The sequence below is a fragment of the Pyrgilauda ruficollis genome, unplaced genomic scaffold (assembly GCF_017590135.1).
Source record: "Pyrgilauda ruficollis isolate IOZ18807 unplaced genomic scaffold, ASM1759013v1 scaffold80, whole genome shotgun sequence".
NCBI lineage: Eukaryota > Metazoa > Chordata > Aves > Passeriformes > Passeridae > Pyrgilauda > Pyrgilauda ruficollis.
Window position 1 is genome coordinate 761,307 of NW_024529933.1, and position 10,294 is coordinate 771,600.

At 48.5% G+C, this 10,294-nt stretch overlaps 2 protein-coding genes across 4 annotated transcripts in view; one reads left to right on the top strand and one right to left on the bottom strand.

The window, feature by feature from the left end:
- DENND2A (DENN domain containing 2A) overlaps positions 1–9,406 on the bottom strand; it is a 56,811-nt gene extending 47,405 nt beyond the window's left edge. For all 3 annotated transcript variants that reach the window (XM_041487481.1, XM_041487482.1, XM_041487483.1), the window contains exon 1: positions 9,249–9,406. The gene's annotated coding sequence lies outside the window, so the exon portion shown is untranslated. The remainder of the gene's footprint in view (positions 1–9,248) is intronic.
- The window catches only part of ADCK2 (aarF domain containing kinase 2), a 9,646-nt gene continuing 8,643 nt past the window's right edge, over positions 9,292–10,294 (top strand). Inside the window, exons 1-2 of the mRNA XM_041487498.1 lie at positions 9,292–9,616; positions 10,040–10,223. Of these exons, the coding sequence (XP_041343432.1) occupies positions 9,292–9,616; positions 10,040–10,223 (509 nt within the window). The remainder of the gene's footprint in view (positions 9,617–10,039; positions 10,224–10,294) is intronic.

Consider the following 10,294-nt stretch of genomic DNA (forward strand, 5'->3'; position numbering starts at 1 on the left):
GTAAGACACAGGAGAAATTTCAGCCCTGAAAATAGGTTAGCAAGAAGTTATCTTTGCTTATATGCCTTCCCAAGCAAAAAGAGTATTAGAGATGCACAGTGTTTGCAAATATAATTATAATTTAAACTAAGAATACTCCCAAGAGGCGATCTGTGCTCCAAAAGTACTCTGTCCTCCCGAAGTAGCATCTCACAAACTCTGAACCGCAGTGTAAAAGTGCCTGTTTCTCTTACTGAACAAAAATGCTCCAGAAAATAACTTATCTGGTCAAGATGAACTCACATACTTGAAATGCAGCTGCATGGTCTCAGCAATTCAATTTGCATGAATCACAAACAGATTTAAGTGCTGCTGGATGAGTAAATTACTTATGGTTTCTGACAAAATTAAATTTTTGCCAAGTTTGATCTAAATTCAGTATGCCCCCAAAAAACCCCAAACCCAACAGAGAGAAACTTTCAAGAAAACAGCTGAGGTAATCTGAAGGAAGCTTACAAGAGTCAGGTTCTTTACTGTGAAATGACATTACTTACCAAAATTTAGCTAAATTGAGGGGGTGTGTGTTAAACCCTCCCTTTACAAGGAGCTGAAATACTATTTAGGCTTTCTCTCCTTCCTATTTATTTTAGTGAAGGGAAAAAAGGAGGGAAGAAAATAGATGGGGCTACCCTGCCACCTTTCTCCAAGTAGTTAGTTATAATTTTCTTTCATTCAGTCATGAAACTGAAAAACCAATACCACAAAATTTCTTCCAAAGCATAAAAAAACTCCTAACCTCATTTTGAGGTAATTGTTCAGCTTAAGTTAATGGAGCAATGAAGTGACATCACCTTGTTCTCCTGGGTAACCTCATCCACACACCTCTCACTGTGCTTCACCACTGTATCACCAAGTCATGCTGGCTCTGTGAAACTGCTGCTTAAGAAAAGGTGCATTTTACGTTGTTCTGCTTAATTCTGCATTCAAGGATTTCACAGCAAATCATACCAAAATCTCCTACATTAAAAATATCCCACTGTTTACATGTTTAAGAAAAAAAAAAAAAAAGTTACATGTGCAACAGAGACAGTGAAACAGCTGATCTGCTGAAGTGTGTCAGGAAAAAAGAATGGGTTGGTGATTACCTGTTTCCAGGGAAAGAGAGAGAGAGAAAGAGAGAGAGGGAGAAAGAGAGAAAGAGAGAGAAAGAGAGAAAGAGAGAGAGAGAGAGAAAGAGAGAGAGAGAGAAAGAGAGAAACTGAGAGTGAGAAAGAAACTGAGAGAAAGAGACAGTGAGAAAGAGAAGTGAGAAAGAAGCAGAGAAAGAGACAAAACAAATTCAGTGGTTAGGCTTGATTTTTCAAAATGTAGATCTTGATCAGGAGCCTGAAGTAAAAATAAACCACCCCTCATTGCTCTCTACAGCTCCTGAGGAGGGGAGATGCAGAGGGAGATGCTCAGCCCTTCTCCCTGCTACCCAGTGATAGTACACATGGGAATGGTTCAAAACTGCAGCAGGGGAGGTTCAGACAGGACATTTGGAGGCATTTCTTTACCATGAGGGTGGCCAAACATTGGAACAGATTTCCTAGAGGTGGACAGTGTTCCTTCCATGTCTTTCAGTGTGTAAAAGGCATTTGGTCAATGGCCTTAATAATATACTTTCACTTTTGCCCTGGACTGGTCAAGCACCTTGGCAAGATGATCCCTGTGGGTCCCTTCCAAACTCAATCTAGTCTTGTTTATTCTATTAATAATAAAATAATAGTAATGATAATAAAATTAATAATAATGATAAAATTCTAATGAAACACTGCCATATGAAATTCATAAGAATAGCAAGAGGGACTGGGTTAGACAGCTGGGAGCACTGGTTTGAAGGACAGAAAAAGATAGAATTTGTATTCCTGAAGTGGTTGCTGGTCAGCTCAAGTCCTTCACTGCTGTAAAACGCCAAGTTTCTGTTTCTGATAATGTTTCCAGATTGATTTGGATGAGAAAAATTATTTTACCCCATGCAAACAAACATTAAGCAATTTAACTGAAGCAATATATTACATGTCAGAATAAGTTATTAAAAAACCCCAAACAACCAAAAAACCACCTCATCAAATTCTGACAACATTTTATGAAATTTGTGCCTTTTAGAAGTGATCCTAATTTTCCTTGAAACATACCCAAAATTGTCTTTGACTAGTGGAGGAATTTATGAATTTAACAGGGGAAAACCCTTGCTTTCCCACTGAATTTGAGTAAGTGAAATCATTCTATAAGGAAAGTTTCCTACTGTGCAAACAAGAGGATACTGATGGGGCAAAGTTTAGCACAGACTAAGCAGCAATAGCTGTCAGTATCCCTCACCACCACAAGTACAGGACTGTTATGTGAGAGGTGACACCGTGGCAAAGCCTCTACGTGGAGTCACTCACAGCAATCTCAGGGGACAGAGACAGAAATCTGATGCAAAAACAGTTACCATGTGTTGGCTCCCAGTAGGAAACCTCTCAGGCTTCTCTCAGAGTTTGACAAAGCTGAGAAACAAAAGCCAGATAGATCAGGGCTTCTGACATCATCTGGAAAAAGCTCAATATCTTACACATTTCTTTACAGTAACAAATTGTCTCACAGAATTTGACTAGGGATTGCTGTACATGCAGCCTAGCATGTCAAGTCAGGGAAAACCAGATTCTCAGTTACTTAATCCCAAGCTCCCTGAATTCAAGGAAAAAGCTCTCGTGGACCAGTAGATTGTGGAGGATGCTCCAGGGTCTGGTTTTGGCCAGATGTTGATTTTTGAAGATCTACATGTGCTGATGCAGAGACTTCCTTCTCAGTTTTAGTAAGGGGCATTTATTTCCCTGTGCTAGTAAGCCACTCTGAGCTCTGGATAACCCAAGACTCAACTTTTACCCAAAAGCCCTGGAAGCCTTTGGGATCACAGCATCCTTTGCAGCTGAAACACATTTTATTTTTGTATGCTGAAAACACACATCTTCTGCAGGGGCTTAATGTTTTTTGAAGAGAAATCTCCAATAGTCTGAAAAGTCTCTGGGAGCTCTTTCCTTTTTAATTTAGAAAGGTGGGTTTTGGCTGACACTGGCAAGCAAACTCATATTTATGAAGTGCCCTCTCAGTGTCCCGTGAAATTTGCCATTTCCCTCCATGACAATCAGGACTATCTATCACGAGAACATAATCCATAATCCCCTGGGACAGGAGACCCGAGCCCTGTGCTGCTCTCCTCTGCAAACAGATGTGTGCACGTTCCCCAGCTCGGAAAGTCACGGCCGTCTTTTGGCAGAGAGCTACAGCAGCTGCACATCTGCAGAGGGGAAAAGCTTTCAGTAAAAACTAGAGGGGGATCTCATCCTCCCCCCCGCCTGCCGAGCAAGCTCAGCATTTGTTCCTCACCAGATGACACCCCAATGGGTTGATTTAATCATTCACACATGCATGCCTATCCACAATGCTTCCAAAATACCAGGCCTGTGACTGCCTCTCACCTGAACTGCTCACATTAACAGGGCTTATCAGCAAGCACTTGGCAAGAGGTCTTGCAGGGTAAGAAGAGAAAATCCACGTTCAAGGGCACTGCTAATATAAAATGATTCTACAGAATACAGTGGGCGAGTGAGAGACCACTTGTGATGAGGAGAACATGCTTGATTTTAAGTCTATGCTCAAAGCATATCACTGTCTTCAATGAGACTGTGTGAAGCCCAGTTCCAAACTTCCCAGAGCAGGAATGATGTACTGCCCTGGGAGCCAAAGCACTCGGATGGATGGATTGAAGCATGCGCCTTGACCCACATGTCTGCCTAAACGATTTGCGAGACTGGGGGCACAGTACAGAACATTCAAATGTAGCAGCACAGAAACACTTCACCATTTTTATTCCCAAAGGGAAATCTAATTAAAACACAAAGCATCTAGCCATTTAAAGTTATTCTGCTTACAAAGAAACAGCAAGTCTTGCTCCCTGAAACAGTCTCTCCAATGGGTTGCCAGAGTCCCCAGTGTTTCTGGAAACACAACTTAGGTGCCTGAACTTGGCCAGGAGCCATCTGCTCTCCGGGATCTCTAGGATCAGGAGTCTCAAGATCTGGCAGGGTCTCATCCAGAACTCTTTCAACCACTTCCAAGTGAGGTGGCGCCTTTCCCCACTCAAGCTGCCCCTAACCATCATCAGTTCTTGACATTTTAAGTGTCTGGGCCAGATTTTCAAATGAGCTCAAAGGAAAGCTTTTGTGAGTGCTTCTCCAAGACCAGCTTTTCTGCCAGGCACAGTCTACTGCACAGATATCCTACCAAGGCAAAGCCTTTCCAAGCAAGGTCAACACCCCACATGCTGAACTGTTCAGCCAATCTGATTACTTACCATGATGCCTGATGAGGAGATGGGCATTGGAAATTACAGCTCCCAGCACCTCCTGGCAGAATCTATCTTTACACTAGGCTCCATTCAGATCAACAGCTCTCTGCTGTACATATTCTAGAGGAATGAGAGCAGTGGAACAAACCTCCATCTGCATTTACAATGCTGTTTTACAGAGGAGGCAAGACTGGGCACAGTTAAAGGATGCCACGCTTGAAAAAAAAGCAGTGCTCCTACAATGGCTCACATGGCAGCACCTGCCTTATTAGTGGCACAGCACCAGTAGCAGCAAGTCTCAGAGTCCCCTTCAGGCATCACACATGGCTGAACCCCAGCTGGCTTACCTGTCTAGCTTCCTTCCTTTTGCCTTTTACTCTGATCTTCCATCACACATCCCAAAATGGTCCAGGCCCCTTACTCATGCTTCTAGATGAGATCTTGTCAGCACTGCATGTGGAGCCAACTGCATGAAGAGCCCAGGGGATGGCCAGGGCCATCTGTTACAGACTTTTCTCTCTGTGAGTTGGTGTTTTTATTTTAACTCCCTCTGCTTCTGGGCCCCTCTTCATCTCTCGCTCCTCCCATCTCCCTCTCTCTGCTCATGAGGACAGAGTTTCCATCCTGGCCCTGGGCCAGCACATGTACGGGCAAAGGCAGAGCTCAGGAAAAGCTATCTTCTGCTCCCTTTCAGCACGTAAACACTGCCAGTTCCCAGCCCAGGAGCACAGGGCTGAGCCAGAGCTCTGCCTGCAGTGCAGGGGGACTAAGCACCAGCAAGTCCTGCCCGGGCTGGACACGGCAGCTTGGCTGCAGTGCAAACATCTCCTCTGCCCTTCCAACTATGCTTGACTTCCTTCAGCTTTACCATGGGATAGTACTGTTTTCAAAAAAGACAGAAATTATGTCCTCAATACATGTTATCGGCATTAAAGAAAGGAGTCACAGTGTTTCAAACTTCTTGCAAGGAAGATTTCCCATGAACCCTCTTTTGGGGTTTTTGTTGCACACACAGAGCATACCACATTTGCCCAGCAAATATTTAGGCAATGTATTTATGAGCAGTACAAACTCAGAGGGTTTCAGCATCGGATCACCCCAGCCACCATGCCAGGATTATCCCAAGAGCACAGTCCCTGTGAGCAGCTCCAAGATGACAGACTGGAACCACATCATGGGTTCAGAGCTGCTCAGAGCTGTCTCAGCACAGCAGAGACTGGACCATCATGATGGCAGAGCCCCCAAGGTGTCTTGCTCATGTCTGCATGAGTTCCCAGCTCACTGAAAGACATAAAGTGGTGAAGACTCACATGGGTGGCAGGTAAGAATCCGCTGCTTTCATCAGGAAAGGCCTGGGGAATTATGACTTTCACCTCTTCAGTCCCATGTCCACAGACACAGAGCACCTTGACCCAATTGGGTGGTGAACCATGTAAAGGCTGGGAGAGATCTTGAACAGGATCAGCCTATAGGACCTTAAGTATTTATTTATGTAAGACAGTGCTGATGCCTTTTAGTGCTTTATTTCAACCTTGAACTGACCCTCAGCCTGCTCTGTGCTAAGCTTCCACCAAAGGATACAGGCCTCACTTGAAATCCCAGGATGCAGAGGTCAGAGATTCCAGGGACTCTAGACTGTCTTAGGCACACACTTCAAGGTCACCCAAGGCCCCTGCATAAGCCACATTTCAATGTAGCACAGCCATTTCAACAACATTTCAAAAGCACAGCCTTCATGAAGCTGGGAGTTCAGTCATATGGTCATCTTCACCAAAACTTGGGCTGAAGCCACCCCCAAACACCATTAATATCCTCACATTTCAGCCTTTGCTTCAATTTCCAGGAGCTGATAAAGCATCTCCAAGGTGAAGACCAGAAAAAAAAAATCCCAAAAGCAAGATCAATATGGTATTGCCCTTTCCTTAGTAAGTGCCCTTACTGCACTTCAGAGCTACAGTTGAGCTACAGTCAAGAAAACACTGTCTCTTTTCCTGCTTTGTGCTGTAAAACAGTGCTCACAGATACCTCAGACACAATGTTATTTGAGCTGTATCTAAGCAAAGCCAGGATCACTCATTTACTGTCAGGACTTGAATGAAACAAGAAATTTCTTTCCAGCTCCATCCCACTCCCTCCTTCCCTCGGGAGAGTCTTCTCAGCCTGAAAGGAACTGCTATGCAAGTGCATTAAAAGTCCTATTTCAGCATTTCTTTCATAGTAGAGGCCTCTTCCAGCCAGCTCTTGGGATCCTGCCAACAGACATATCAGCCACTAGTACTTAAATCCTTCCGCTAAAAAACGCTTCCCTAAAGAGCTTGCACCCCAGTTCTGAAGGCCTAAGATCATCACAATTAACCAGCTTCAACAAGAGTTTAAGACTGGTTCTTCCCCACTCGCATGGGTTTACTGGTGCACTACACAGCCTTTTCTCCCCCTGGTCTGGCCTCCACTTAGGAAGGAGCAGCTTCCACGCAGTTCCAGTCAGGAAATAAATGTCAGGTGTTACAAAAGGAAGGGAGGACCAGCTGCTTTGAATGATGCATTCAGGGGATCCAAAAGAACATGGCACTTATCAGACACTTCTGACATGCCCGGCATCTCTCCATCCTTAAGAGACTGGCTCTGCTGTGTGATGATTTCATCGGCAAATTTCTTAAACTTGGGGAAGGATTGAGCTTGCTTCTGTGCTCCCAGAGTGCTCAGCAAAATAGAGATTTTAAATCCTGTCTGTGTGAATTAGTTGTCATGGCTGATATTAAGAATAACTTGTTGGAAAAGGTACTCCTGGATTAAGATCATCTCTGAAAAACACAGCTTATGGGGTCTTTATTTATTATCTCCTTGTCAAAATGAACATTTCTAACATGTAAATACAACAGGCATGGGGGAAAGACAAGTCTATTGTAAGTGTCTGACAAAGGATCTAAATGCTTTTCTTGTTTCTGGAGAACAGAAAGCACACACAGAAATTGTCTTTGCCAACAAAATGTCCTAAAAGCTTTCCCAAGGCAGTGAGCTGGGGGCAGTGCTGAAAGCAGCACTTTGGGACACTCCACATGCACTTGTGCTCTACAAGGAATGCTGCACTTTGGATCCAAGCTGATGAACAGGGAGTATCTTCTGCGTGGACTGCTAGGGTATGGACGTGCCAAAAGCCAACCCAGGCTTCAGCACACAACCTTCTCACCCACGCAGGCAGAGTGGTCCCAGCAGAGCCATAAATCTTTACTCTGCTTTTTGCATCCCTGGCCACTCCAGCGCCCTTTGTTTTCAGTGCTTTCTCTTCCGTTTCTCAAAAAGGCGCCTTATTACCCTGGGAAACCCTGTGGCTTTCGCCTCATTTCCATACTTAGCATTTTCAGTTGCTTCCAAGCCCGACCCAACATAGTAGTTATCCATTTTCACAGGCTGAAACACTGCTTGGATTATTTTAAAAACCCAAACAACAACCAAACAAAACCCCTCAAACCCAACATGCACCAAACCCCACAAACACTACCCCAATGACAACAATTCAGAGCACAACACAAGGGAGGAGGAAATGCATCCTTTCCTCTGCCAGGATGCAACAACTCCCTTTTTGGTGGTGCAGAAAACAGGGCCAGTACACATTATTGGACCTCACTACCACACACCAAGAACCAGTGGTGAGAAAGGTGGCAGCCAACACAGAAAACAGCTTTTTAATCCACCACCAACCAGCAGCTCCCCTCACAGTAGCAAATAAAAGCCTCATGGAAATCCCTTTGGTCATCTTTATCCTCCCAGCTGAGCTCCAGGCTGGAGATGCTCTTCTCCAAAAGCAACAAACTTAAACTACTGAAATGGCAAGAGCAAAGGTGGTTGGGAATAACTCAGGGTCAGGAACAACTTGCTGACCTGCCTTGGAAACAAGATGTGTTCTTGTAAAGAGCAGAATTAAGGGCCCATGCTCAGTACTTAGTCCCTGTACCTGTGAGGAGGCTCCAGCGCAGATCCAAGCAGTCACAAAGCCTCAATCCCCCATGACCATGACTTTTCCAGCACCAGGCATCAAGAGACATGCTTACTGGACACTCAAAAAGCCAAAACCTCTGAAAGTGTCCCAGATACCCCTGGCATGGTTTTACCTCCCAGTTTGCATTTGACACCTTGGGACCACAGCAGCAGCCAGCTGTAACTTCTTCCTTGTTCCCTTCTACCAACTCCCTGTCCATTAGCACCCATCATCCTTGGGTACAAGAGCGGGAAGGCAAGAAAGTGTTTTTCTCCCCAGGACAGGTGAATACTCCCACCGATCCCCACCGGGAGTCAGAAGTGCCACCCTGATAAACCACAGGCTGCACACAACTGCAGGCGCTCCTTCCAGCCGAAGGCAAAGTAAGAGTAAAGCAGGCTATCCTATCCAGAGCAGAGAGAGAAAAGTGCGGGGCTAATATCACACGGGGATTCAGGGTTTTGCCGAACCGATAACTCTGGCTGTTTGCTCCGGCAGGGCCTGGGCTTCCCCCAGAGAATGTGCTTAGCGTTTCCTCCTCTGTTTTGTGCTGGAGACCGAGGCAGGGTTGAGTTCACTCAGGGGCCCCTTGCTGGGCGGCGGGGCTGCCGCTGCTCCTCCGCCCCACCGCCCCCGACCTGCTCGGGTCGGCTTTTCAGCAGCCGCCCAGGTCCCCTCGGCCCCGAGCCCCCTGGCCGAGCCCCCCGCGCCCGGCGGGAGCAGCAGCCACCCCGTCCCGGTGGGAAAGCGGCGGCGCCCGGGAGCGCGGGGGATTCGGCTGGCGGCCCCCGCTTTCCCTCTCTGCAGCCGGGATGAAGAAAAGCCAGTTGGGGCGCGGAAGGGAAGAGGGAATTAGGGATTTTTTTGGAGGGGCACCTCTGCCCGCTCTGCCGCGTTAGTGTCCCTTCGGCGCCTCCCTACCTTCCTCGGCGGCGGCAGCGGAGCGGGGGGGCCGTGTCCCGGCATGACGACGGCGGCGGCGCCCGGCGCCGGGCTGGCGGCTGCGGACCCGCGGCTGGGGGCTCCCGCCCGCCCCCCGCCGCCACCAGCCCCGGCCCCGGCCGCCCTCCGGCGGGAGCACCGCCCCGTCCCGTCCCGTCCCGCCCCGCCGCTGAGGCAGCCGCGCCCGCCCCTGGCTGCGGGCATGGAGCGTTCTGTGCTGCCTGCCCGGGGGAAGGGGGTGCCCGAGGGAGGCGACGGGGGCTGCTGGTGTCGAGGCCAGCAGGGCAAACGGGAGCTGAGTGAAAAGCCGCCGTTCTGGTTGCAGACGGAAAGATTTCCGGGGAAACGTAGAAAGTCCTGACTTGCTATCAGCCCAGTACCTGGCACTGGCAATGGCTTCCCGAGGCTGATGGGGTCACAGACCCATCGCGGGATGGCCAGGAATGCCTCAAACCTGCAACACGATTTCTATCCCTTGGTCTGAGACTGGGTATTAGGGAAAGGTGCTTCACCCAGGGGGCGGTCAGACAATGGAACAGGATGCCCAGGGCAGTGGGCACAGCACCAAGCCCGGCAGAGCTCAAGAAGCGTTGGGACAACGCTCTCACGGTGTGACTCTTGGGGTGTCCCGTGCAGGGCCGGGAGTGGACTCCACGATCCCGATGGGTCCCTTCCAGCTCAGGATATTCAATGCTGCTATGATTCAGAACTGATGGAGGGGTGAAAGTCCAGGAATCAAGCGCGGCCCCTTCCCGCCTGTTCCCGTCCAGTACAGCCCGATCCCGAGGGGACGCTGCCGGCGCGGAGGGAACAGCTCGGGCACGCGCCTCCCTCGCGGCACTCGGGTTCCCGCCAGGTTCTCGCTTCTGGCCCTTTAGGGGGCGGGGCGTCGCCGCGCTCCGGGGCGCTGATTGGCTGGGCGCGCCCCCCCTCCCGCCCCCTGCTCCCGGCGGGGTGGGCACGGGCGGCGGGTGCGCGCGCCATGGTGGCCGGCGGTGCCGCGCGGCTGCTCCCGCTCCCGCTGC